Consider the following 27,064-nt stretch of genomic DNA (forward strand, 5'->3'; position numbering starts at 1 on the left):
AATATTTCCAGGAAAGGGAATGCGCAGGGGAATTAGGCGCATGTAGTTTTCGGAGAGGGGGAAGCTGGAAAAATGGGGGAGAACGGGAGGGAGGGGCAGTTCAAAGTGAAGATCGATTTCGCGGGTGGTTTGAAGGTCTAACGGTGTATTAAAAAAGGAGTTTGGTTATCTTTTTTTATATATATTTGTGTATATGTATTCTTAGGTATTATTTCTATTATTTCTACGTATTTTCCTGCCTGCTATAATATTTCCAATGTTCCTTTTTGTTCCTTGTTTTTTTCTTTATTTTCTTTTTTCCCCTAGAACTGCGGGTGGTTGCGTAGACGTGTGGTAAACTAGGAGAGAGGACATTTAAATGTGCGTCCCGTACTCCACTATATAAAAATGGTAAGAGTTCCAACTCAATTCAAACATAGCCAGTCAAGGCCCTAGGGCAGCCCTAGTATCCATGCATAAGAGTCTTGACACCGTAGCGACCTGCAGGCAATGTGCAGTGTGGCTGGACTCTAAAGGGATCCAGACTTTCGGGGTATACCCATAATACAGGCTATAATATGTCTATATCAACTGCCATATACTCTGTAGGGAATACAGAGTAGTCTATATGTATTCCCCTTTTTTTTTCAAAATGATATATCATAGAGGAACAAAAACTTGGAAGGTTAGAAATAGCAATAAAGCAATACAGCAAAAGCAATAAGCTGGAAATATTGTATCAGCCTCCAGGGGGGAGGGCCCGTGTTCCATGGCTTCAGTAATGTAAGCGGGTCTTGGCTGATCTTTTTTTTAACGAGGTTCGTCAACTTATATAGAATAACACTTAACTGGGCTAATTTTATATAAAGGGTCCTTCTTAAGGGGTTTTACGGTCTAGCTTAGTACAGCGCCACAATGTCCTTCTTTTTGTTTTTTAGTCAAATCTGACTTTTAAGAACTGTTGGCACTTTCAGGGGGTAAAACTTAGGAACTACCGAGGTCTTGGGAGTTTGTATGGAGCACCTATTGAGTACCTCGTGGGAATCTTCTTTTTTTAAGATTGCGGAGTCTCCTCAACGGCTTTTCTTTTGTTTTTTTCTCCCCCTTTTCTTACAAATACATTCTTCATCTTTTTCTGGGATTTTGTGCACGACATAGTAATGTACAAAGTACGGAGTAGATATTTCGAGCCAGGAGGGCAAGTGGAGTGGCTTGTCCCCAGAGAGACGATCGATACTACAGTTGGACGATGTGGAGCACCGAGGGGTGAAAGCATTAAGTGCCCAGAGGGTGTATCGGTTTCCACAGTTTTCGGTATTGACTTTTATTTTCATAAAATGAATCTGATTATTTAGGGAAATCCCACAGTTCGTTCCAATGTCAGTATTTTCTTGGATCCGCCAAGAATCTATACTATATCTCTAACTAGCTATCTATCACCTGTGGACCATACGGCGTAAATATAAGTCCAATATACTTAGGGAGTACTGTACGAAGTACGAAGTATACAATAGTGTACCTAAATATCTACATATGTATTTAATGCCCTGAGAGTTGATACCCGCGTTACATGGGATACAGGGGCCCTCCCCTGCACCGATAGCCCTTTTCGACCGGTCGCATCCCAGCATTTTGGGCAAGGTTATTCCGACTCTCTCCCCGTCGATGGACATTAGTACATGCATAATACTCCACTCCATACAACAGTCTGTTTGATGTTGGGGAGAAGAGGCGGTGGAGCAGATGCGAGATTCGTCCAAACTCCATATCTTCGCAAACAAAAAGAACAAAAAAACCAATTATGCAATACAAGATCGGTATAAAAATAGAAGTCGGTGTGTGAGACATGCAACATAGATAGATAATGATATTGGAATCGGAACCCCATTGATCAGCCAAAGTCTAGACTCTTCCATTCTATATAACTCCATAACATCGAATCTGGACTCTAAGAGACTATTACATATGTACATGTATACCCAAAATATCATTTCTATATGTGGCATCCCGGAGAATACGTGGCCTTGGGCCAAGGATTAATTCCCGTATCTTTCCTCTCTTTTGTGCAAGCCCTATCGGGAGCAAATCCCCAGCCAAGACGTGCCAATATCCAGCCCCGGTCCTTCCTTACCGAGAAGCAACTGCCGTACAACAGAAATTAAGCGTCGGCTGCATGGCAAGGCTGGTTTCCGCCCCGTGCTAGTGACGCCAGGGAGCTTGGTCAATACATCGGGGTTTATTCCAGAGCCTCAGGCAGTACTCCGTACTCAGTCGCGCCTACATAGATCGTGTGGGTATATTCAAGGCCCAGGACATTACACTGTACACATTCCCCCAAATTCAGGATGCTGCTGCCAATGCCAATGGTAATATTGTGTAATTGGGCCATTGGAAATGCGTGCAAACCGCCCTTGCGGCGACCTCCATGCAACCTGGCGGCTGGGTGCACCGATACAACTCGGCGTCCATATCGTGATACAGTAGCGGAAGCGATCCGGTAAGTTGGTTGCACGCCGCGTTTCAGGTGCGTTTCCGGCTCATCAGGTTACCCGTTGTCAGGAACCCCTTGTCCCCCATGGCACCACGCCATTCAATTGACAACTGACCCAGCGTGGCACGACCGTCCCGCCGCAGATCCTTCTGAAGAGCTTCAAGTCCCTCGTTCTGGCCATCTTCTTGTTCCACCAAGAATGCTACCTGTAGGACATCCCGTGGATTGAGTGTGGGTAATTCCACCGGTGACATGTCCGGGCTCATCGTGTCCCAATTTAGCGATTTTGATTGGAACGGTGGCTTGGGATTTAGTTTCGTTTGCTGTCCATCCCCCGACGTTAGCCAAATTATTGAGCATTCTCGCCCCGCCCGATTTTCAGGTACAGCCGCGCTTCGCTGTAGAAAATCCACTCATTCGCTAGGGGATCGGTAGGAAATTCATACCTTGACTACCACTGCACCCTCGCCCACGTTTTCCAGTTGTGCCTCCAGGGCAAACCGGAGTAACCTCTTCTTCCCGTACGGACCGAGTGACTTATTATCTACCTCGAGCGGTGGAAGTTCGGACGCCTTGGTCCGAACGCTCAAACAGGGCTGTGCCACAAACTGGTATAACTTGCGGAAGGTCCTGACCCGGCCACTAGCTGCCTGAGAGTCTGAGCCGATCCTTGTCTCCGTATAGCTGACACTGACAGCTAGTATGTGATTTCCTTCCTCCTTCAAATCAAACCGTACAATCTTTTGTAATGACTCGCCGATCTTGAGGCCGTCTGTTGATGCAGAGTCGCTGGGCGGCTCCAGGTCCAGTGCAGCGACTGACGAAGGTGTCTGCATTTCCGCTACTATGCGTACTGACGTGAGGACTCTTTCATTGTCATTATCATTGATCTCATTGTTCGCGCTGAGTGTGCATCCGAAGGTTTCTCCGACGTAGACGGATCCGAAGGTGGGAGGTAGAGTAAGCTATTGCTGTTAGTGAATGGCTTCCCCAGGGGGGGGAGGTTATCTTCATCTCACAAGGGGTGCTAAAATGAATTGATCGTCGGAGTCACCAGATGGATAGCTTAGTGAGGCTTTCGTGGATATTATGGTGTTAGACGTCGGGAGGGGGTACTGATAAGAAAGTGACGGCCGCGCAAGGCTGCGTATTAAGAGTCAGAAGCTGCCATTAATGTGGATCTATAGATAATTGGAATTACCGTAACACTAATCAATTCACAATTAGCTTGCTGGTTCAACTATGGGTTGTATTCACATACCTTTCAGAGAGACCGCATGTGGTTCCTTTGGGGCTTCAGCGCCCGACAGAGCCCGCGGACGTGACATCGAGAATAGGTTTTGATGTCGGTTCTAGTGAGGAAAATTGAGAATGAAGTGAAGATTCAACTATAATCCTAGGCTTTGCAGTATAGCGTCATCTTGTCAATGAAGAGGGACAGTCCACAGTTCTCCACGAACTGATAGCGATAGGGAAGCTCCCCAAACAAACAGTGCAAACAACCGCTCTTTCCCAAAGAGTGTGACTTCAAGGTTAATCTCTTCTGACTGCCTGACCAGACATGCCCACATGCGTACAATTGTTGTAAAACCTTACTACAATGCCTAGATAGGTAGTTGAGTATGTTCACGTGCAGAAATTTTATTGACAGAGTATAGTGGCTTCCTGGGGAAATGAGTAGAGACACTACGCAATAGGGAAGGAGCTTGGATCTTTTAGGGCTGAGTATTTGCAGCAGTATGTATATAATCCTAATTTACACATGTTACCAAAAAACTCATATCTCGACTCTATCTCCCTGTATAGACCATTTTGACCAAATTTAACAGTAAAACTGTGAAACATATCTAGAACATGGATGACTTACTAACATCTCCCTGAGACTCCATGCAAAGTCATATAACATTTCACAAGTGGTCGTCCCTCTCTGAATCTTGCTTGCCATCGTACATACAACGTACCCAGTCTTTCTTTGTTATACCATCAATATAAAACCTCTTCCATGATCCCTGTCTTTCCTAAAGATACTGTCTTCTCGTAGTCTCACGAAGCACCCACGTCCGAACTTTGCTACCAATATGCAAGAGATGAAGTCTTCCTCTCCTCCCGGGATACCATCAAGCCTTGATGATTCCAAACCCAATGTCGACCCCAAGGTCCAGCCTGCTACTCCTGCCAGGAAGCTCAAGACCAAGAACCCAACCCAAGTTGCACAGCGCACTCCGCTCAATGCTTCCGAGGTACTCGTGTCTACGAAACGCGCGCTTCCATGGGTAGAAACGCCTACCAAAGAGTTTTTGCTAAGAGACTCACGCAATGAAAAGCAAATGCGAGTAAATATCAACGAACCTGGCATGCTTTGGTTGGCTAATCTTGCTTTTAGCATGAATATCATTTCACACGATATCGGCGGAACCAAGGATGTCCCGGAGATCTCATTTGATGTTGTTGGATCTACTGGCAGTATCTACAAGACGGTCATTGGCAAAGTCCCTAGATGTGAGTGTCCTGACTACAGGTTCCGGAAGGCGCAGTGTAAGCACATCTGCTTTGGTAAGTCTCAACCTAGCCCAGTAGATACATACTCTGTTCTGTATCGCCAAACTATCACTCTATGTCCTTCTTACGCTGATGCATTGTCAAGTCCTATCGGCGATGGATGTCCCTGGGAAACTGAGGTACCAGCGGTCATTTTTGCCATCCGTGAGTATTGCAAGCCCCAATCAAGCATCACTTTGTCTATACATATACCTGACCCAATTGCACTTTATTAAGGAACTACGCGAGATGATTGCTTCATCGTCCTTGGATCGAATCGTGGAAACTTCTGGCATTATTTCCACCGGTAGAAGCAAGCCTATCGAGGGTGAATGCCCAATTTGCTTCAATGACTTCAACAGCAACCAAGAAACTATGTGTTGTCAGGTATGCGACAACCATGTTCATGAGGCTTGCTTTAAGAATTGGAAGGCCACTGCGCTTGGGGCTAAGGATGTTGTCCGTTGTCTCTTCTGGTAAGTGATGTCAACTTGCCCGAGTTCTAACATGAACTTGAAATCTAACAGCTACCCTCATATAGCAAAGCCTCATGGAAAAGCGATGAATGAGACACTTATCTCACCGGAGAGGCCGTCTGAAGCGGGTGCTCTAGCCCAGAGGATAGGTCAACGTGCACGACAAATATTCCTAGATGACGTGGCTAATTTGAAAATGTGGAGTTTGGTGCTGGGATGGGGTGGACTTATTATGCTGGATACTCCCAAATGAATTTGAAAATGTTTTTACAATCTTCAATGTCGAGTAGTGTAGACTACATTCCCTTGGTACTACACTCGACCAAGACATCTTCCAAGGTTTACTCTTACTGGTAAACGCCAAATATGACAAAAAAGCAACATAAATGATTCATTCAACTCAAGTCCGGGTATCACATCAAGCCCCAACGGCCCAAGAAACAAAAAAGCACCAAGCTTCTCAACTCCCCAAAATCCAAGAACACCAAATACATATGCTTCTATATATCCCTTTGGAGTCGTTGACCCATTCGAACAGTTGCGACACTAACGCCTCCTTCGCCAGTCATCCACGACGGCATACGCTCAGGGTCAACGATGCCTAGCTCAGCAAGTTTGCGAATCCCGCCGATAACGTCGGATCCAGCGAAAGTGAGTGACACGGCAGGTAGCGTAGAGGAAGAATCATCAACGTCATCATCCTGCTCCTCACTGGAGCCCAGTTTATCAAGGAGTCTGATATCAAGACGGTCTAGCGGTGCCGGGGCGAGTGATGACCCCAATGTTCCGAATCTGGAGTGGATGGCCAGACGGCGTTTCTTCGAGTCTGGAGAAAGGGGACCTGTATCCATACCGCTGGATTTTCGTTTGGCCGCTGAGCCATTTGTGTTTTCTTTGCCATCTGCCGGGCCAGAATGACTCGCCTGGATATGCTCCTCAGGTGAGACTGTATTGGAGGGTCGAGGGTCCAATGGACTTCCTTCGATGGCTGCGTCTGCAAATATGCTGAAGGCACCATTTGATCCAGTTGATCGTCCCGGTCCGCGGAGGGTTAGGAGTGTAGGCAGATTCTTTGCTGCTAGGGATGTCGCATGCAGAGAGAATCGTTCCTGTGGGCGTGATAAAGCTTTAGGAATGGAATCGCGCACCAGACGCTGAAGAGTCCGAGTATCAGTGGCTACTGAGCTTGTCGAAGGAGTAGATTTTGACCCAGTGGATGCTGCTATGGAAGTGTAGACGTAAGGGCAACTATCCGGGAACGCGACGTAGATGACTCGGGACGAGTCAGTGAAGATCTCGGCTGCCTGCCTAGGAGATTGATATGGCGAGTCGACGACAAAGATGCGTAGGAATGTCAGTGGCAGTGTTGCCGAGTGGGCGAGGTGGTAGTGGGCCTTGACCAACGGGGAGATTTCTCGTTGGAGGGCTTGCACAAATGTTGCCGCTTGCATGCGCGGGACAGAACTGGACCAGTCGGTCGGTGGTAGTTCCTTGGATTTCTTGCGCTTTGTATCAATGCGACTGAGCTCAAGTGCAGTCCATCGAAGGCTGGCGGGGTGGTCGTCCATATAGCGGAGATCTGCCATGGCCAACTGGCGCAGTGTGATTCCGTGTCGCCAATCGCCTTCCAAGATTCGTTCGAGAACTTCGCGCTTTGCACCTTTTCGGTCCTGTAGGTCTTCATATACCTGGCGAACTTCTTCAATTGTCTTCTCCGCGGGGTACGCGAGGGCTTCGTCATCGTCGGGGCCATCTTGTTCGTCGGTCTGTAGGTAGGGTGGGAATGAGGCGATGTTGCGATTATCAAGCCATGTAAATGCCAGGTCCAGTAGTGCTTGTCTGGATAGCTTTCCCAGAGATTTTGTAAGGGACGGAGTCGATGAGGGAATGCGGAGGTTATTTGGGAGACTGGCTGTTGTCGGGGCGCGAACTGTTTTAGGACGCGCCATGGCCGCAGTTGACAAGCTATTAGCACAATACCGGGGGATGTTGCAGAGTGTCTTATATCAATGGCAGATGCATGCCCTCAGATCAACATCTTCATCTGTTTCCCGTGCTTGTGCAAGTTCTTCTCATCTCCAAATCACAAAATCAACCGTCAACAAACATGCACGTGCTGATAAGTTGATAAGGATTCCAAGGTTGAGATCAGCCTGCTCATGTCATCCGAGCGTTGATCCATGGATCCCTGGAGCCATCCATGTCAAATCCATGTGTTGAGAGGTCACCTGACCTCTTCCGTCTCTTTGTTCACATGCTTTAATCTTACCTCCGGAGTAACTAACTACATACATCGCATTTATATTTATTTTCAACCCTAAGATTTCAATATGAAGACCAATCCTCTCGAAAGCAAATAAGACAGGAGAATATTTCACAGTCCAAATACGTGTTCAACTACTCTGTAGCCAACTTGCTATCCGGCATGGGTAGATCAATATACTTACATCTATATGGTGTACAAAGCTCTTCTCTAGGGTGTGAAGGTCTCACTAGGATGTGTAAGGGTCCTACTCATCAACACAGTTGCCCTATCATCTGCCCATATGTGTACATAACATGCATTATACAAATTATGGGGAAATATGAGTGCACAAGGCATCAGACCGAGGCTATGGGATCTTGCTGACAAAAATGTGGGGCAAAAATTTAAGTTTCTCTTAAGGCCAAGGCTAGAAATGTTGAAAGTTGCAGAAGTCCATGGCCAGTTTTTGATTTAAGTGAATTCTTGTCTAAATCTCCAAAGTTCTCTCTCAACCCCAGAAATGGAATGACCACATAAACTCTCCTTCTCCCGACACCGTCAATCAACATCTCTCTCTTTTACAATGGGGACGAACGAACCACGAAAAAATGCTGCCGTAATTGGCACGGGCATGGCTGGATTAGTGGTCGCATACATGCTCAGGAATGATCTTCAAGGGAGATTCAACGTGGAAGTATTTGAAAAGGTAAAATTTTCTCTCTAGCGACACTGTATGTGCGAACTAAAGCTAATCCCAACAAAAACACGCAGCAAGACAAACTTTCTCTCGATTCCGCATCATACACCCTTACAGACCAAAGTGGCGGAGATGCAAAGCCCGAACGCCTCGATCTTCCTATGCGTTCATTCGCCGATGGATACTACGAAAGTCTGAAGCGAATGTACGATTATTTCAGCATCCCATATGGCTCGCTCCGGTTTATTTACTCTCTGTCGATCTTACCGGACAACGCCACCAAACAAACCTCCCCATACTACATGCATTCCTCCAATAACCACCAATTACCTCCCCTGCGCCCGGAAAGCTTATCATGGACCGGGTGGCTGATCGAGGTGTGCTACCTGGCAATATGCTATTATTGGTTCAAGGTCTGCTGCTTCTTTGTAGCGCCCAAAACGCTAGAGTCATGTGGCACGGAGGAATCGCTACGCGAATACGTGGAGAGGATTATGTTGCCTAGTTACTACGTGAAGCACTACTTCGTGCCGGTCTTTGCGAGCGTTGCGACTTGCTCACACGACGCGCTGATGGATTCTCCGGCTCTGGACCTAGTCAATTACGGGAGACGAACATTCCGTAAGAACCATTACACTGTTCTTGATGGAGTCCAGCATGTCGAGAAAAAGCTCTCCGAAGGCTTGACGTATAAACTTGGCACGAAGGTCACAGCGGTCGAGAACATCGGCACAAAAGTTCAAGTGAGCTGGACAGATACCCGTGATGGCCAGAGTAGCTCACGACTATTTGACCATGTCGTTCTCGCTGTGACACCTGACGTTGTTGGCGCAATTTTCCAACCTCTTCAAAGCGCAATGAAGTCCATTCCCACAACGACCGTTCAATCTGTTGTGCACCGCGACTTTTCCCGGATTCTGGATTCTAGCAAATCCCTCTGGGCGCAAGTGTCCTTGGGTCCTGGCCAATCAGCACCTCACCCACTTCATATGTGCTCAAACGATACGGCGACAGAGACGGTCCACGAACATCCGTCATCTGCTCTTATTACGACTTATCCTATTGCCCCGATTGACCCTGAGAAAGTCTTGCACACTGCTAGTTTCACCCGTGTTTTGCGATCGACCACCAGCAGACAAGTTGTCAACCAGATTTTCAGCCAGAAGAGGTCTGGGGATGAGAAGAGCCAGCTCTGGCGCAATGGAGATGGAAATGTCTGGCTCGTTGGTGGCTGGTGCTGGGACGGGATGGTACTGCTTGAGGGGTGTCTTTCTTCCGCGACGAGGGTGGCAAACGCTCTTGATGTGGAGGTGCCTTGGATGAAAGAGGCTTCTTTATAACGACTCATTAAGAACATAACGAGATTTTTCATGTGCACATTCGTTTCGGGCATTTATCAATGCTAATATATACCAGTGGACGCATTATACATAGAATATACAATGTGAACAAACGCATTATGAACATCTGACTTGGCCCACGATATACTAATATGCTATAGTCTGTGGTCCACAGGCCATCTATTCATATCCGCTTTTTCTCGCTGTCTCTTTCCACATCGAACTCGCCACAGTATTCATATTAGAATCCCACACAAATCAAATGCTCGAAAATAAGAGTGCATGGCAATGGACACTGTTTAATCCCAGTCAGAAAGCCAAATTGGGCAAATTTAGAACGTCACTTACACATATGGAATCACCGAGATGATTGGATGATGGCGGACAAGTATTCAATGGTCCACAGCATCCAGGCAGAGGACCATTGGTGATACACTTGAAGCCATCCGGGCACTTGTTTTGGGGATGAGTTAAGAATCTTACAAGGGTACAATCTATCAACTTACACATTTGTTCGACGGTTGACAGAAAGGCTGACTCGTAGAGCAACTGATGCAAGTGCCTCCAACGCAGCCTCCACCTCCCGGTCCGAATTCGCACTGTCAAAGGAAATACCACTTAGTATGTCCATCCAACGTCTTAATAGAAAGGATCCGATAAGAAGAAGGGGGAGCACATACAGCTGTACTACACGATCCGCAATTCTTCACGTCTTTCGACAGATCGGTACACATCCCACCACAGCAAGCCGGCAGCAGTCCAGTACACGGCGGAACACTGCAAGACCCACAATGTTGCCAATCAGTAGATAGATCTGTACACTGCCCAAGGCAACAACCAGGCTGTGTTCCACCGCACGGCGAAGCCGAGCAAGAATCGCAGTGGTTAGGGTCAGAATTAAGATCTACACATTTCCCCGAGCAGCAATCCGGATCAATTCCAGTACACGGACTCCCCGCACAAGATCCACAGTGGTCAAAATCAGTCGCCAGATCTGTACAGACACCAGAGCAACATGCTGGCCTAGAGCCCAGGCACGGGGAAGCCGTGCAGCTACCACAGTGCGCGAGATCTGTGCTAAGATCTATGCATACCCCATTGCAGCAGGCTGGGGTGGCGCCGCGGCATTGGATCGAGCATCCGCCGCAGTGGTTGGGGTCTGTGAGGGTATTGACGCATGTACCCCCGCAGCAGGTTGGTTGGTTGGATTGGCACTTTGGGATTGTTAATATTGTCGCCTAACCGTAGACTGGCTTATTTAGAACGAGAACGAGAACGAGGGAATCTTACCGCTTTATTGCATGCCCCACAGTGAATTAAACTAGTAGTTAGGTCGGTGCATTGGCCAGAGCAGCAGGCTGGCTGGAGTCCGACGCATGGTAAAGCTGAACAGGAACCGCAATGGTTCGGATCGGAGTGTAGATCTGCACAAGATCCACTGCAACATTCAGGGTGTGCACCCCTGCACTATTTCATGGTATCGTATAAGCAAGGCTACCATAGTCCACGTAGGCTGTGATATTCTTCTGGAGTATGGCAATGATTGACTCACAGTGCGATTGCAAACTCCACAATTATTGAGATCTGAGGAAACATCAGTGCACCTCCCCGAGCAACAGGCAGCGTTAAGGCCACCACAAGGGAAGGCGTTGCAAGAGCCGCAGTGTAGAGGGTCACTACTCAGGTCTGTACAAGTTCCAGAGCAGCAAGCTGACGTATTTCCGCCACACTAAAAAGGGTATTGTTAGGTGAACCGTTTAGTAGAGCAAGGGGATCAAAATGGCTCTGGTTTACCGTATTACCACATGAGCCGCAGTTGGTAGTTGAGGTCGCGAAGTCTGTACAGTGACCCGCACAGCAGCCAGTCTGCAGTCCAAGACAGGGGAATGCATTGCAAGAACCACAGTGCCGGGGATCAACGGCAAGATCGAAACAGGAGCCTGAGCAGCAGGCTGGGGCTTGGCCGGTGCACTGTCAAGTAAGATTCATCTTAGCAGATAGACTTTCGATATTGTGCTAGCAATATACTCCAGTCAAGACAGGACTTTACTCACAGTTTGGTTGCATGCACCACAGCTTGCGAGGTTACTATTGAGATCTGTGCACACACCAGAACAACAGGCGGGTTCAGCTCCAGTGCACTAGTTGAAAGTATGGCGTGAGCGAATTATTTTAGAGTAGCCGAAATAGAATTTGATGTTATACTTACTGTCGGTGTATCACACCCTCCACAATTATCAAGACTTGAGCTCACATCCGTGCATACTCCGTCGCAACAGACTGGTGGTGAGCCGAGGACACACTATAGATAACAAGATATATGAGAAATTTCGGTGTCTAGAGAGAACTACAATGCAATCAGAACTTACCAAGGCACCGCAAGCTCCACAACTTTTCGAGTCCGATGTTGTGTCCGTACATACGAAGAAACAGCATTGTAGTCCTTGTGCGCACTATTTTTGTACGGTGCACATTTCGTCAATCATTGCTGTGCTTATTTGTATATGGCTAAACTTTGCGGATGATCAAACTCACATTTGGAATCCATGGGACACAATAGGTATCATTTTCCCGTGGACTGTGTATATCAAGAGAGGTGGCATTAGTTGCGTTCACGGGGTTGGCCTTGACCTGGTCGTAGAAAGAGCCGAGGGCCCCTGGTCGAAAGTTAGAACCTAATATGTATATATATGATACCTACAGAAAGCAATGAGGCTCAAACCTAAAAGAAGAAAGGCTAGCATCGGTACAGAGGGCGACATCTACTGATAGTCGACAATATAGAAGAGATAGAGGTTATGATAGTGATAGGTCTTATATCACGCAATTGACATGCAATAAAGCATTGCGCTCCGGTTGCAATGGGGCCTAAAGTACTAGAAGCTACAACCAGGGGCCTTTTGCTACGTGTGTTACTTGATTCAACACCACGATCGTCATTATCTCTTAAGCTATCTCTGCGTCTCGCGAACTTCTAAATACACGATTTGCATGTAAAAAAATTGGTTTAGGTAGAATTAGCGTTGACCTGAACGAGTGAGACTCTCTTCTTTTTTATAATATACATTTTGTATATTTGATAGCCATCCTCAACGGATATATCTTTGCCAAATGCTTCTAGAATCAAGCCAGAACCTGATGCATGTCAAATATCACATGTTGTCTGACATGAGTTAAAGACCGAACCTACCGTTGGCAGAGTTTCGTGTTACTTGTTGGCTACCACTAATAGTCCGATCAAGTTCAGTTGGATCCAGGACTAGCTTTATAACCTAGCAGTTTGTCTAAATATAGGAGCGTACTCCTCAATACTTAAGCTCAATGTCTCAAAGACAAATCTCATACTTAAGTGTTGTTGCTATATATATAATACAGTTGTAGCCGCCCTCAATGGGAACTATACTAGCGTTTTTGATCCTCGGCTAAGAAAATATTCACCTTGCGTAACAATCTATTGTCAAAATGAACAATGACCGTCAACTACAGAAAAGATAAGGGTGGAGGAAGGCATAGTAACTCGATTCCATGGCGTGCTTGGCAGGATGAAGTGCTCTTCACTCCATACAAACAATGGCATAGTGACCCTGATATCTCTGAGTTGGAAATACCTATAGAACACTTCCCATTCCAGCTACTACCATGCTTAGAATAAAATACATTTGAATCAAATTTGTTTCATTAAGAGATGCAGAAATATGGCCGCTAAAATATTAACTTTTAATTATTACGTCTCCCTAATGGGAATATGATCATGTACAAGAACGAAGCCATTATACGTTCATCTCTCGTGCACAGCTTCCTCCGCCTGCTCTTCAGCTTCCTCAGCGGCGTGTCCTTCCTGGACAGCTTCATAAAATGGTGCGAATTTGCTCTTCATCCTCATTCTCCTGCCGAAGAAGTAGAATGCAATGGGAATCGGAACAAGGACGGCTGCGACGCAACCGAGAAGCGTAGAAGCCCACTGGATACCCATTCCGTTGAACATCTGGCGTGAGAAAAGCGGGAAGCTGGCTGCCACCATTGAGCGGCAGAATGTGTTTGCTGCGATAGCTGATGCGGCGCTATAGATAGTATGTTAGATAAGCCTATAAACAGTCCGAGGCGTGGAAATTATAACATACAACATAAGATATGTGTCAATCAGATAGTTGAACAATTGAATGAAGATTACCAGAAGGCCAAATCCAGTAAATAGGCCACTCAAGGTGGGCACAATCCAGTGGACGGTACCACTGAAGCCAGTCCATCCGAACCAAAAGAGCCCAGCAGCGAAGAGAGCACCGCCAACCATAACGGGCGGGAGACGCCACTCGGGGATAGGGACACCACCATTCTGGTCGAGCTTTTTATTGTAGGCCTTGCTAGAGATAAGCATGTAAGACGTGGCGACGAAAAGACCCGCCACCATGCCGAAGAGTGGGAGACCCCCGACACCAGCGTTCATACCGTAAACACCCTGGAAGACTAGAGTGTAGGCGGTCAAGAAGCAATAGAGCAATCCGTAGATAAAACTCAGGTAGAGGGTGACGGCTAGGATCAACGGTTCGTTAAACAGCAGTCGAAGCGGGCGTGAGAAATTGTTTACAATCAGCTCTCGAAAATCGACCTCGATTTCTTCTTGCTTCGCATGGATTCCCCAGTTCTTAGTCCGGCGACGCAGCTCCGCAGCCTTAGCCACAAGGACAACAGGCGGATATGATTCCTGCAGGAAGAAAAGATTCAGGATGAAAGCGGCGAAGCCCATAATCGCGGGGAGGTAGGCGGTCCAGCGCCAGCCGAGATAGGACATATTAATGAATCCTCCGATGAAAGGTGCCAGGAGAGGGCCTAGGAACACCGTCGAGGCGAATATAGCAATGGCAATACCACGGGTGCGGTTGTCCCAGATATCAGAGAAAATAGCAGCCACAACTGCCAAAGGACAACTGCCGAAGATACCACAAAAGAACCGGGAAATCATGAGTGTTTGCAAGTCTTTTGCGACTGCCACTGCGATGTTGAAGACGCTAAATCCGAACATGGCGATAACAATGGGGAGACGACGGCCCTGGAGTTCGGACAGGGGAGCCCATATCAAGGGACCTGAAGCATAGCCGATGATATATAGAGAGCTGGAGAGGGCGGCGACTTCGAGCCCGACACTGAAATGATGGGACACACTGGTAGACGAAGCACTGAAAATGGCGGAATCGAAGGTGGAGCAAATACTGGTGAAAGCGAGCATGGCAGTAATGTATGATCTGGATTAGGGATATTAATTAGTATTGGAGGATGAAAGCTGCGCATCAAATGCGCAATACGATATGGATATTCCTGGTAAAACGACTCACTTCCTTTTCAAAGTCCAGTTCAGTGGGTATAAAGGGTCATCTGGCCCATCGAACTCCACAACGTAATCCTCCCGTGCAGGGAGATGTGGAGGATAGGGCTTGCCTCCACCAAAAGCTGGCAATGGAGTTCGCGACGGTCGCGACTGAAGACTCGAGCCCACGGTAAGGGCATGTTGGGCGCGTTGCGTCTCAGTCCTGCTCAGAGCTCGCGATACTCCCGTCCGATGACGTTCCAAGTCCAACTCTGTGTTCCGCGATTGCAGTCTATGCAACTGCGGATCATAGATACTCGAGCCAGTCGATGATCCGATAGAGCCTGCCGTATCAGCTCTCTCTAGCTCAGCTGAATTCCGTGGCTTTTCGCTCGATAGATACGATTCGGCCTCAGGCAGCTGATCGGCCATATTGCCAATGGCGACCGCTTTACTGATTCAGGGATTATAATCTGGCCGATCTCGCAGATCCTCTTGGCTGCAGGTCTTTTCTTCACCACGTTGGGACAGTGGGATAAATAGTGATCTTGGAAGGTACACGGTGCCTGGAATATGTAGAGAAAAGGCTTTTTTTGGCCATCCAAAGCGCGGGCAATTTGTTTATAAAAACTTTGATCAAAAAAAAAAAGAGGAGCGCCGAATGCAACTATGATCATCTAGACCCACCACTTAGCGGCTGCATTGTTGAGTAAACTGCCGAGTTGCCGGATAAAACGGAACTGACCACTAGAACTTCCTAAGCAACTGATTAGAGAATAATATATGTCGGGATTATGATTTATATGGATTGGTAATATGGGCAAGTAGTCATATATCCCTTTTTCTTTGAAATCACTGAACTAATGTCGCTACCATATAACACCCGCGGACCTCGGGATACCTATAGTGCCACCTTCTACGTCATGATGAATCAGGCCGCCACGCGGGAGGCTTGCATACAAAGTATGTTATTAAGACATTATTTCCCAGATGACTACATCAGGTGTACTAGATATACAATTCCTCAATTGAGCGTTATACCCTATGATAGAACATTGTTATTTGTACACTTGGCTTGGTGTCTATCGTACCATATGCCGTTCAGGGCGGGGAGTGGAGATTGGGCATCCATAGTCCACAATAGCACCCACTATATGCTCCATAACTACTCCGTATGGAGTATAATATACGGAGTAGAGCTAATGAAAAATGCTTCAGCCTTCCTCGTGATCATGGAACGGCCACCCTTGTTTAAATTTTTTGAGATCTTCTTCCGTACAACCTTCCATAAATTCCAACCCCACAGGCTTATTTCTCTCAACGGCATGATCATACAAGTCTTTATGCACCCAGCCGTCTTCTGAAATCTGGAACTCATCACGCTAGGAATTGACGATTGCGCCTGAGGTTGCCCAACACTCTTTGGTTTTCTCATAATCTTGAACTTCCTCCTCTGAGAATCGAATAGGAGATTCTGGAGACGCGTCTTTGCCAGGAACTTCATCCCAAATATCATTTAGATACATCAGTGCACCACGCAGCGTTGTGGGGTCTCCTAACCATTGACGCCCGGAATATTCCACACGCCGCTGGCGTAAGAAGACCAGCGAGTCGCGTAGAGCTCCTAGGTGCAATTTGTTGACTGCGCTATTGGACACGCGGTATCGATACGATATGTTGCTTATTCGAAGGTGGTAGTCGATCTCAGCTTGTTCCTGGGTGTTCATCTGGGCATATTCGGGTGGTTCAGTTCCTGGTTCCAGGTTCTCCAGACTGGCTGGTGGAGAGTGTTGGAACATTTTGGGATGTCCAGCAATTAGAGATAATGGTAGGATAACCGCATACTGCCAGTCGATGATGGATGTTATCTTAAATGTGTCTTTGATCGACGAATACATTGGCAAGTGTAAAGTCTACATTCGTAAGTATCAGTATACAACAGTCGTGACACAAAATGAGATACCAGGGTGGCGTATTGCTGGTCGATTTGACACATTCCCAAAGTCTTTGGGCAGAAGGTAAGGAGCCACTGCGAGGTATTTTCGGAGAAGCGCCAGATAATCATGATACGAGGCAGCACCTGGAAACATGAGATTATAAGGGAACCATTCGACGGGCTTTCCAAATTTCTCGGAATTTCTCGGTCTATTGGAGTCCCTTCTGCGCGATAGCAAGCAGGTATTTTGTCGGATCACTCCCTAAACGTAGGCAAAGTGTCAGGTAAGCCAAAAAGAAGTTCACCATCCTCTACTCGACAGATATACATGTCCAAGTCAAGCACCGCTCGCTGCCCATGCCAAAACCTATACACCGCGATTGAGCCAATACAATAAATATCAGAGTCGTTGGTTTTGTCTGATATACCTGACACGTACAGCTTACCTTATAGGTCAGCGGGAAGATCACTTTTGAAGTACAGGCTGCCCAAAGAAGCAAAAGGAATATCGGATATCTTCTTATCGATAGCCACAATATCCTCAACAAAAGCCTGGCAATTAGTCGCTGATATATCAAACAAGTTACTCTCAGCTGCTGCAATGCCTGATGCACATTCCATGACAATATATTCAATGCCGACTGGATTGTCCGGTGTCAAAGACCAACCGTAGACTTTAGGCACCGGGATATCCTTTGAACGGAGAAATGTGAGAGTAGCAACTTCACTAGCAGTGGTGTATGTCTTTAGCACTGTGCTCCAGTATGGGATTTTGACAATGGCTTAGAAGCCGTCCTCCATGGTAGCTGTGAGTACTCGATTGAAGCCACCCTCGCTCATCTTAGAAATCTGGGCTACCTTTCCATGGCTAAAATGGCTTGCGACTGCATGTTTAAGAGCTGCAACATTGAATAGGACATGTCGTTCTTGAAGACGAACTGCTTCGTTGTATAAGAACCGTCCAGAGGAGTATGAAAATAAGCTATTATTAGTTGTCACGTCTCATTGTAAGATAAGTTAGTCTACGACGAAGGAGACCACACCCGATAGATTTGAGGCATACCCACCTTGCGATGATCGGCAGCGACTGGTGAACGTTTTTGATCCTTGCTTGGCATGGGCCAGTTGGGGTGTCAACAACGTTCGACGCGCGTGGGAAATACACGAACCGCGCCATGGCGCTAAGCGAACAATTGGAGACCGGACTCGAGTCGACATCCTCAGGAGAGGACTTAACATTTGTGTTGTCGCGAGATCTCAATGTTCTCAAGTTTGCTCAGGGGTTTGACAGGTCAGCATGCCCACCTGGGCAGGCTGCATGATGAGTCAGGTTTTCTATAGGCCGGGGTTTCCCCTAGACAACAATGTCGGTACATTTGTCTATCTGCTTAAAACAGCTAGATTGCAAGCAAAAACCTCCTCATTTCCACCAAATTACACCCTAACGAACCGACCCACCTTGACTAGGCTTCGGTTTCCGCCTCAAAGTCCTTACGCCAAGGTTCTCGCCTCGGAGATTGGGGTGTTGACTGGACATTCTCACTCAACCTGTGGGCCTAAATCTATCGAGATACTTAAGCGCATGCAGCTAAAGCTAGCCCGCGCGGATCAGAGAATCACCTAAATCAGGCTGTGCAACAACTGTTCGAGCAAGTGTACTCTATCGTGTCTGTTTTCTAAAGTCGCATTTTGAGTTGAGATATGATATGCTGCTCCCTGCCTATGTAGCATGCTGATATCACACGCTGATATCACACTAACACAACACAAGACAGACAGACCACGGGACCATCCAAACCCTCACTTCTTCCTCGCGACAACAACAACACCCCTAACGATCCTCCCCTTAGCCCACCACCCAAAAACAAACTTCGCTCCACGAAACTTGCCCAATTTAATCCCAAACGGCCTCGCCTCCTCAGCCCTGCGTTCAATGAAATCCGCCAACCCGCCAAAAACGTGCTGCGTGACATCTCGGAGCTCAATAAAAGCAGGATCATACCCAGCTGTAACAAGTAGCTCCACGTATTCCTTCTCTGAAACGAAATTCCCGAACGGGGAGTTTGTGCCCCAGCACACGAGTCGGAGGAGGATCTTTTCGTACCAGTTTATACTATTGGATAGTATCAAGTCGAAAGCCATGAATGAGGCATTGAGAGTGCTGTGTGCGTATGTCAGGAGAGGTAGGCGGGAGGGGCGGAAGTGGTATATTGTGTCCAGGGCCAGTAGCCATGTAGATGTGTCCCCGTTTTTATTTTGTCTAGTTGACGCGTCTTCAAGGGCCGTGATTGATTTCTTCAACTCCCCAGTCCAAGAGCTGGGGTTTGCGGCATCTGCGCAGAAGATATCTGCTGGGATAAAGTTCTCGCTCTCTCGCTGCACATGGTTCAGGCGGCGTGAGCCCAGCGCAGCCTGCGCTGGCTCCAGCGTAATTCCTACATAGGAATCCAGGTGGAGTAAAGAGTAAGATTGAAGCTTGGTCTTGCTATGGCGAGACCTCAGGCCTGGCTCTGATGGTTGGATTTCTGAATGGGCACTGGGGATAGAGGAAGTTGTCGTCCCGCTCCCGGTCCCAGATCCAGGACCAGACTGGGATGTAGAAGAAGAGCCATTTAAAATCCCTGTCAGGTACAACGACTGATCGCCACACCCACAGCCGACGTCCAGGACTCTTATGGCAGATGCCTTCTCCGTTGACAGCGCAGCCGTGAGAACTTGATCTAGGAGCGCTTGGCAGGCTTCTGGGAAGTCATTTGTGTACTAAGTAGCAGGTGGGTCAATGTGGATTCAAAAAAGGTAATTTGCGCAAGACAATTGTTTAGATAGTCTTGATTCAAGTTGCATTACCTCCCAGTACCCCATATTCATCCACATACTCTGCTGTGGGAGCTGTATGTTGAGGACGGCATGGTCTAGACCGTACACATTTGTGCGTGGTTCGCGCAGGGCGCGTTTGAGGAATCCTAGCATTTCTTGATAGTTCTAGCGGTTGGGAATAGGTGATCTTCCTCTTTTGTCGAATTCTGCAAAGCCCGGGTGTAGTGGAGCTTGCAGTGCGGACCCGTCGGTACGTCGGTCGTCCATGCCAAGGTATGTCGGTCTACTCGGTGCGATGTACAAAGTCTATGTACATCCCTCGTATGTACTCCGTACATGTGATTGATACCCTACGCAAGTTCGACAGGCGTAAGGCTGGGCTGAAACTTATGAATAATTGCATCTTAAAATACTTGAAACTGCGTGAATACATCGTCACTCATCCACCCATCACCCCATCACCCCCTCGACCTGCAGATTATAAAATCTGCAGTAGCTCTGGCTGCTAGAAACCAAGAAAATAACATCGCTGGAAATTAACACTATAAACAAGAAAGCAAAGACAGTGAGGTGGGGCTAACAGGAAAAAGCCCAGGACAGTCACCATCCGAAGCAGCAGAGTAGAGTAGCAGGGCAATCAAATAAGACTGGGGTTTCTTTTTTTTGATGATTTTGCCGATTTTTTTTTTCTTTTATGGCAATGCTCTATACAGTAGTGCCCACACCGTGCTTCAGGTCGGAAATACTTGAACCCTCGGGCTTTTGTGAGGCCAAGAACTTCTTAAACATATCCGAGATGTCTTGCTCAGACTGCTCATCGGCACCGTTCTTCTCCATGATCAGACCACGGAGCCAGTTGTTCTCCAGCTCGAGCTGAGACACGCGAGCCTCAAGAATTTCGTTCTTATCGGTGGTCTCCTTGACGGTCTGCTCGAGGGCAGCCTCACGCTGCTTCTTCTTCACACGGAAGCGAGCACTGGCAGCGGTATTACGGCGGCGCTTGTCCTCCTCGGCCATTTGGCGACTAATCTCATCCGCGCTCTCCTGGGTGGAATTTGCTGAGTTCTTGCGCTTGATGCCAGCAACCGGGGTGGAAGGCGACATAGCAACAGAGGATGGAGCCGGGGCGACCTTAGGGGCGGTGTTAATTGGCGCAGGCTGAATGTGTGCCTGGTTTGCAGCCACAGGCGCACTAGGAATGGACGGAACCGCCGAAAAGTGAGCGTTGTGCATGGGCACCTGGACATTTGAGCCGGTCAGGTCGGGCTGGTAATCAGGAATGGCGTTAAGACCCTCTGCTGTAGATCCATTAGCATTCAATTTCCAAACAAAATCCACATCGCGGTTTCGGGTATCCCGAAGAGTAGTAGTCCGAGCAGGGGTGTTGATCACGTGAAATGGCGTAATAGCGGAGAGCATTCACGCCAACAGGCAAAGTCAAATTTGAGTGGAAGAAAACCCTGCTAGGGCTGCGGGAAGGATGACATGCAGAGCTCAAACTTTTCGATGCGAGAGGTCAAAGCTGTGAAAGCATATGGGATGGTATTGAGGGTTTAAACCGCACGAAGCGCCAAAAATGCCATGAGCCAAGACATCGCTCGTGCAATAGGCAGAAATGACGAATTCGCAAGGTAACCAATGAAACATATGAAATATAGATATTGGTCCCATGGACACAATTGTGAATGAATCCGCGTGGTGTGATGTGTTGTGATCAGGGGAAAGCAGCTCAAACTCGGGACTACTCAACCGGCGATGCGAAAGACAGGAACCGAAATCAGCCACACTTACCATTCAGGAATTCCAAGAACTTCAGGTCCTCATTTTGGGCGGATTGTTCTGAGATGAGCTCATGAGTCTTGCTGTCTTCTGGCGAGAAAGAAGGTAGACCAAAGTCGGTGAATTTGTCGAACTCAAAGAACTCGGTATTGGTGAACAGAGCTAGGTCTTCCTCATTGAGAGTAGTCTGCTGCTGTTGCTGCTGCTGGGCCTGGTCGTACGGCGAGGGAATCGCGTTCAAGTCATCGAGGTATTGCGAGAAGTTCGGCATGCGACGCCCGTTGTAGTTGGCCATGATGAAGGCTTTTCCGTTGTTCCGGTACAATCAGTCGAGGCAGAAGCCGGTAATCGATGTTCACGATGCCAATGAACTACGTGGAAATGCGCGTTGCGCAGGCGGAGAGATGTGACTCAAGATGCCGAATGCGGCTCGGTGCGAATTTGTCGCAAGTGCGATGGATGTCGAACCTGTTGCGAGGTGACAGTCGATTCGCGTGAATCGTGATTTTTGAAGATGTAAGATGGATAGAACCAGGAGAGAAGGAGACAGAAGTTGGGGCCACAAGTGGGTTTTTTTCCTTTGAACGTTCAGTGGGGGGGGAAGCCCGGGGCCGGAGGGGTGGGTGATGATTAATCCCCCGATTTGCCTTCATTTGCCTCCCGATCCGGACACATTGGACATTTCTGTTTCTAGAAACATTCTATAATTACAACTATATTTCCTTTCTTTTAGAATCTCCAATTTGTCCTATTCTTTCATTCCTTCCCATACTCTATGTAAATATGTATACAATATCATAGAAACGAACCTTTTGAAGGCCGAGAATCGGAGTCCACCGAGTTTAAATCCTCGGGTCCCACGTTCCAATTTTCAAATTAGGCAACTCCACAGTGATCCCACAGTGATCCTCTACTATTGCATATGATATAAGTGTATAGCAATCTAACACATATGAGTTGAATGCATGAATCACGAAGTATACTCTACTGTTCAACCCCTCATTTCCCTACATTCAATTAACCAAGCGACAAACGCGGCTCTCACACAAAACTGGCACCGAAACAGCGGGGCCCGAGATCGGGGTCTGCAACCGCTGATTGGTGGACCTTGACAGCTTGGTCAGCATTTGAACCCCAAGTCCTGGAGGAACACTCGTGTTCAGGCGAAGTTATTTCTGGTTTTTCCGAAGTCGCTCCGAATTATTCATCATCATACCTCATTTCAATTTCTTATCTTGGCTATTTCCGAAGTAGTATAGCCGTGGATTATTTGGCCACTTAGGAACCGGGATTATTCCTTGTCATACAACCATACTACGGTATATTGTTGATCTTCAAGCACAGACTTTTACAAGGGCTTTAAAATTCAAATGTCAACTTAATGCAGTTTAGCGTTGTTTCGGTGCACTGGCCAGCAGAGGCTCTATAAGAGGAATATGAAACCAAGCCATCAATCTTTTGACTTGGTAGGAATCACCAATTCCATTTTCATGCACTGACGTGTTGTTTCAATGGTGGATACAATGTGCATCGCATGTGGAATCATTTTCTTAGTGTCTCCACACTAATATACATACAACGTGCGTCGTAGATCCCACGGCATGATGGCATTCTTCTCCATCCTGTTATGCCAACCTTCAAATCATTCCATCTTTCACTCTCCAAACCTAGTTAAGTTGCTCAGTCCTGGTTCAAAGCATTTTAGTTGCCTGTTGGGCGTTTGACCGCTAACAATATGAGCCATCAAATACAGCTCACCGAGTGTCCTAGGAAATTATAGGTGGGCTTGATCTTTCTAGTGGCTGGTATAAATGTGAAAAGTCGTTTAAGTGACGGGTTAGGTAAAATCTAACGTTGTATATGGGTAGATAAATAAGAGCTCCAGGCAAATAGGTCTACATAGCGCAACGTGGATGCGCACTGATATGCCAAATATATACATATATAATCTAGTAATATAATCAAAGCGGGTGTACAAAGCTCCTGGGAGGCCTTGCCAACTAGCGCAGTCATAGGTACCTTGTAGACCTGAAGGGCGATGGTTGTTCTATCTATATCTACGATGAGAAAGATTCATACCAGACAGAGTTGGAGTTTTGGTTTCTGGTAGGGATAATAAAAGGACTGTTTGGATGCTTGTGATATTCCAGCCCAGCTCAGAATTAACGGGTCGAGATATGACAGATATGGGTCCAAGTCTGGACCTAAAGGTATGAATGCTTGTTGCTTCGGTCGGAATTTGGAGTTTCGGTATTACCTTGCGAGACGTCACACTGCAACACTCTTGAATTTGTATACTTAATTGTATGATTTCACAAGATATGAATGCACTCCATGAAAGTCGATGAGACGTTGCTCAGCTGGCCAAATGACAACAAACAGCTCTCACACATAAGTCGGCCAACAAGGCATGTGTGCTGGATTTTGGACTAAGAGTTTCCTGGTAGGTGTGTCAAATGAGACAAACGACCCGAAAGCAACCTCTGCCAAACAGGGTGAATAACCAAGACAAGCCCGATAGTGGGTAAGTTCTGCATTTCCCCTACTGATATAGTATTCCTCAAGGGAGCATGATGAGATAAATGCCAAGTGTGTTTAATTGCTAGAAGGCGAATAATATCATGTTCTCATGGTAACCTTGAACTGGATGAACTACTGCCAATATTATTCATTCCCTCTGCAGCAACCCGCATAAACATGACACAAAAATGAGAAATACCACCCGTCTTTCATCAAGGATGGGCCAGAAAGGCCCGCCATCTATATCAAACCCCTCGTCTTTCAGGCTCATCGCGGGTCATTCGGGGAACGATAGCGACGAGAACAAGAAGGAAAACAAGGAGACTGAAACCCCCGAAGATGACATAGATAAAGATCTAGATGAGTTCTCCGAACAAGAATAGTTTCAGATAGGAGTTGATTTTGTCTTGTCGTAAGTATGCGTATCTTCCACCCATATTCCCGGCATTGTGCTCATGATCCCGGAGACTGGAACGGCCATGCCTGTCGCATATCCCAAGCGCACATCCCTCGGGCCATGCTATGTCAATGCAAGGTACACTGCTACAACCTGCGCCCCCAACACTCGACAGCGATTCGCGATGGCAGGTTTCGGCGGATGTCTTTCAAAAACTGTTCGAGATGGCGGACAGGCTTGACTTGAATGGCTATATTACGCCCGTCCAAGCGTGGAACAGGATAAGGGATCATGAGAAATTTCCACGATTGAGTCGTGAGAAATTGAAAACACTGGAGAACGCCATGAGGCCTAATATCAGGTGTCAGGGGTGAGTAGTTTGTGCTTTTCTCGATTGATGATTGTGTAGTAATATACTGCAGATTCGCAGCAATTATGGAAGAACCAATCTTCGAGATTTTGCTGAATAAAGCTCTTGGTCCTTGATTAATGGTTTATCTGGTATCTCGAAACTTGACCAAGCTTTGCGTTTAATGCCTTATTTTCCTTTTCCTTCTTCTATATTTCACTGGCCGCAATGCACCATTTCAAACACCAAATGGAAATTGATTCCTTGACTACGAGTCTGTCAAAGCCAGGTCAAAATCAGTACTAGTGATGATAGTATTCTGACAAAATATTATCTACTGCTTCGGTTTGAAATTTAATATAGGCAGAAATTGTAGCTCTCGACTATCTGTATAGAGTCTGGGTAGACCGAGTAGATCTTCTGAGGGGCAGAATGTCGACGTACCCGATGTCCTGAGCCTTCAGAGCTGGGGAATTATTATCACAGTCACAATGAAGTAACAATAGTGATTTTTGCATTCTTGGAATAATGCATGACTGTTGCCGCCAGCCCCCTCACTAAGCGACCCGTAGCTCCCGGCGCGAGTGTGATGAGTGATAACAATCCCCGGGGCCCCCGCTTGCGAAGGCTCCCTTTTTTTGTTTCGCGAAGGCGGTAATCACTGCACTTAAACAAGCATCCACTCCCCAATTAGAGCTCAAACATTCGACATTCTACACACTCCATACATATATTATTCTTATACGGTTGGCTTTGGTCCAAACCAACAGAATGGCAACTCCGGAAACACAGCCCATTATCAATAAAAACCCGCTTCTGCAATCCTACTATGCCTCCCTGGAATCCAGGATTGGATACCCGTTCTTTTAGGCGGTACTCGGCATTTCGGATACTATGAGCCCGGCAGCTGGTGGCCTTTCCCGATCGAGAAATCCCTTCGTAGAATGGAAGACCGGCTTTTTGAAGCATTGAATTTGCCTGCGGGTGCCACTGTTCTCGATGCTGGCTGTGGCTATGGCCATGTTGCGATCCACATGGCGCGTCGTAAACTCAACGTCAGGGCGGTTGATGTCGTCGAACGACATGTAGCCAGAGCCAGATAAATGTACTCTCTGCTGGGCTTGAAAAGGCTATCACGGTTCAAAGAGGAGATAACCATCACTTGGAAGAGTTTGCCACTGAATCACTGGATAGCATATACACCATGGAAACGCTTGTGTATGCAACAGACCCAAAAGCAGTGCTCAAGGTATTTTTCCGCTTGTTGAAGCCTGGAGCCTCGCTGGTGTTGTTTGAATATGCACACTTTAGCCCGAAGGATGCATCTGAGTCATCGAAGCTTTTTAAGCAAGTCAATGAGTATGCCGCGATGCCAGCCAATACAGAATTTGAAGAAAACACTCTTTCATCGATGGTTGAAGAAGCCGGGTTCACAAACATAAAGACGAGTGATCTCTCAGAAAATGTGAAACCGATGCTGCGCCTTTTCTTCGTCCTTGCATACGTTCCTTACCTCGTCATCAGACTATTCGGCCTCGAGAAATACTTCGTCAATGCTGTGTCTGCGATTGTGGCCTATCGGTACTTTGACATGCATCGCTATGTGGTCATTCGGGCCTCAAAGCCCGAAACCAAAGAGGGACATCCTTTGGAGCCCAAGAAAGTTCAAAAATAAAGATCGAAGGCCGAGCGATCTAGGGCATTGCACCTTTTGCTGATATACATCAAGCCTTCCCTGGTTGCGAATTTGAATCTCATAAATTCAAGGTGAGCGGGCAGTAAGGTGTGTCAAGGGTGTACATCGTGAAAAATGGGTTCGGCGTCCCAGGAAGCTATGGGTAGAACGCATATAGAGTAGGAGGGACAAGGGATAACATGAAAAGGAGCAGTTTAGAATCTTCATCCTGGTAGGTTGTATCATTGACTCTCCGAGAGCATTTCAGATATCCATCACTCCAACATTTCCACGCGCGCGCGCCATGAGGCTCAGCCAATCACAATTTTTAGACTTTACAGAGCGCCCAGTGCCTGCCGGTCAGGAACTACTGCAATTTATCCCTACTCGTATCACACTCCTAGATGATATACCAATCACTAAGCTCCGTTTAGCGCGTATATGCGTGGGGTACAGATGCCGGCAAAATATTGGCCGTAATTGAAATAAAATTGAGTGACACATTCCTAGCACGGCCCCTTTT

The 27,064-nt window shown here is 47.1% G+C and overlaps 15 protein-coding genes across 15 annotated transcripts; 5 read left to right on the top strand and 10 right to left on the bottom strand.

Moving 5' to 3' along the window:
* Positions 1–2,499: 2,499 nt before the first annotated feature.
* On the bottom strand, positions 2,500–3,798 carry N7479_003328 (trafficking protein particle complex subunit 13; the record flags this gene model as incomplete). The annotated part of the gene is made up of 5 exons (XM_057251025.1): positions 2,500–2,793; positions 2,917–3,435; positions 3,490–3,613; positions 3,672–3,678; positions 3,732–3,798. The coding sequence occupies 5 exons, from the start codon at positions 3,796–3,798 to the stop codon at positions 2,500–2,502; spliced, it is 1,011 nt and encodes a 336-aa protein (XP_057110350.1).
* A 750-nt stretch (positions 3,799–4,548) lies between these two features.
* N7479_003329 (uncharacterized protein) lies at positions 4,549–5,737 on the top strand (the record flags this gene model as incomplete). Its single annotated transcript, XM_057251026.1, has 3 exons — positions 4,549–5,005; positions 5,115–5,484; positions 5,536–5,737. 3 exons carry the CDS (start codon positions 4,549–4,551, stop codon positions 5,735–5,737), a joined length of 1,029 nt encoding a protein of 342 aa, XP_057110351.1.
* A 247-nt stretch (positions 5,738–5,984) lies between these two features.
* On the bottom strand, positions 5,985–7,433 carry N7479_003330 (CENP-N/CHL4 family protein; the record flags this gene model as incomplete). Its single annotated transcript, XM_057251027.1, has 1 exon — positions 5,985–7,433. The coding sequence occupies one exon, from the start codon at positions 7,431–7,433 to the stop codon at positions 5,985–5,987; it is 1,449 nt and encodes a 482-aa protein (XP_057110352.1).
* An 879-nt stretch (positions 7,434–8,312) lies between these two features.
* On the top strand, positions 8,313–9,766 carry N7479_003331 (uncharacterized protein; the record flags this gene model as incomplete). The annotated part of the gene is made up of 2 exons (XM_057251028.1): positions 8,313–8,435; positions 8,501–9,766. 2 exons carry the CDS (start codon positions 8,313–8,315, stop codon positions 9,764–9,766), a joined length of 1,389 nt encoding a protein of 462 aa, XP_057110353.1.
* Positions 9,767–10,318: 552 nt separating this feature from the next.
* Positions 10,319–10,574, top strand: N7479_003332 (uncharacterized protein; the record flags this gene model as incomplete). Its single annotated transcript, XM_057251029.1, has 2 exons — positions 10,319–10,387; positions 10,413–10,574. 2 exons carry the CDS (start codon positions 10,319–10,321, stop codon positions 10,572–10,574), a joined length of 231 nt encoding a protein of 76 aa, XP_057110354.1.
* A 96-nt stretch (positions 10,575–10,670) lies between these two features.
* Positions 10,671–10,894, bottom strand: N7479_003333 (uncharacterized protein; the record flags this gene model as incomplete). Its single annotated transcript, XM_057251030.1, is given in 2 exon segments — positions 10,671–10,843; positions 10,861–10,894. 2 exon segments carry the CDS (start codon positions 10,892–10,894, stop codon positions 10,671–10,673), a joined length of 207 nt encoding a protein of 68 aa, XP_057110355.1.
* A 200-nt stretch (positions 10,895–11,094) lies between these two features.
* Positions 11,095–12,333, bottom strand: N7479_003334 (uncharacterized protein; the record flags this gene model as incomplete). The annotated part of the gene is made up of 6 exons (XM_057251031.1): positions 11,095–11,233; positions 11,561–11,737; positions 11,821–11,907; positions 12,021–12,068; positions 12,136–12,219; positions 12,302–12,333. The coding sequence occupies 6 exons, from the start codon at positions 12,331–12,333 to the stop codon at positions 11,095–11,097; spliced, it is 567 nt and encodes a 188-aa protein (XP_057110356.1).
* A 1,211-nt stretch (positions 12,334–13,544) lies between these two features.
* On the bottom strand, positions 13,545–15,500 carry N7479_003335 (MFS transporter; the record flags this gene model as incomplete). Its single annotated transcript, XM_057251032.1, has 3 exons — positions 13,545–13,827; positions 13,888–15,006; positions 15,097–15,500. The coding sequence occupies 3 exons, from the start codon at positions 15,498–15,500 to the stop codon at positions 13,545–13,547; spliced, it is 1,806 nt and encodes a 601-aa protein (XP_057110357.1).
* A 782-nt stretch (positions 15,501–16,282) lies between these two features.
* Positions 16,283–18,181, bottom strand: N7479_003336 (serine/threonine protein kinase; the record flags this gene model as incomplete). Its single annotated transcript, XM_057251033.1, is given in 7 exon segments — positions 16,283–16,450; positions 16,463–16,947; positions 17,032–17,266; positions 17,350–17,423; positions 17,475–17,748; positions 17,821–17,986; positions 18,072–18,181. 7 exon segments carry the CDS (start codon positions 18,179–18,181, stop codon positions 16,283–16,285), a joined length of 1,512 nt encoding a protein of 503 aa, XP_057110358.1.
* A 623-nt stretch (positions 18,182–18,804) lies between these two features.
* Positions 18,805–19,974, bottom strand: N7479_003337 (uncharacterized protein; the record flags this gene model as incomplete). Its single annotated transcript, XM_057251034.1, has 2 exons — positions 18,805–19,764; positions 19,852–19,974. The coding sequence occupies 2 exons, from the start codon at positions 19,972–19,974 to the stop codon at positions 18,805–18,807; spliced, it is 1,083 nt and encodes a 360-aa protein (XP_057110359.1).
* Positions 19,975–20,526: 552 nt separating this feature from the next.
* N7479_003338 (putative bZIP transcription factor (MetR)) lies at positions 20,527–21,895 on the bottom strand (the record flags this gene model as incomplete). The annotated part of the gene is made up of 2 exons (XM_057251035.1): positions 20,527–21,119; positions 21,613–21,895. 2 exons carry the CDS (start codon positions 21,893–21,895, stop codon positions 20,527–20,529), a joined length of 876 nt encoding a protein of 291 aa, XP_057110360.1.
* Positions 21,896–21,971: 76 nt separating this feature from the next.
* Positions 21,972–22,399, bottom strand: N7479_003339 (uncharacterized protein; the record flags this gene model as incomplete). The annotated part of the gene is made up of 2 exons (XM_057251036.1): positions 21,972–22,301; positions 22,373–22,399. 2 exons carry the CDS (start codon positions 22,397–22,399, stop codon positions 21,972–21,974), a joined length of 357 nt encoding a protein of 118 aa, XP_057110361.1.
* A 1,939-nt stretch (positions 22,400–24,338) lies between these two features.
* On the top strand, positions 24,339–25,003 carry N7479_003340 (uncharacterized protein; the record flags this gene model as incomplete). The annotated part of the gene is made up of 3 exons (XM_057251037.1): positions 24,339–24,502; positions 24,621–24,887; positions 24,940–25,003. The coding sequence occupies 3 exons, from the start codon at positions 24,339–24,341 to the stop codon at positions 25,001–25,003; spliced, it is 495 nt and encodes a 164-aa protein (XP_057110362.1).
* Positions 25,004–25,732: 729 nt separating this feature from the next.
* N7479_003341 (uncharacterized protein) lies at positions 25,733–25,951 on the bottom strand (the record flags this gene model as incomplete). The annotated part of the gene is made up of 1 exon (XM_057251038.1): positions 25,733–25,951. One exon carries the CDS (start codon positions 25,949–25,951, stop codon positions 25,733–25,735), a length of 219 nt encoding a protein of 72 aa, XP_057110363.1.
* Positions 25,952–26,070: 119 nt separating this feature from the next.
* On the top strand, positions 26,071–26,541 carry N7479_003342 (uncharacterized protein; the record flags this gene model as incomplete). The annotated part of the gene is made up of 1 exon (XM_057251039.1): positions 26,071–26,541. The coding sequence occupies one exon, from the start codon at positions 26,071–26,073 to the stop codon at positions 26,539–26,541; it is 471 nt and encodes a 156-aa protein (XP_057110364.1).
* Between the last annotated feature and the right edge of the window lie 523 nt (positions 26,542–27,064).

This window comes from Penicillium vulpinum (genome assembly GCF_028829585.1).
Source record: "Penicillium vulpinum strain IBT 29486 chromosome Unknown utg000002l_segment0_segment0, whole genome shotgun sequence".
NCBI lineage: Eukaryota > Fungi > Ascomycota > Eurotiomycetes > Eurotiales > Aspergillaceae > Penicillium > Penicillium vulpinum.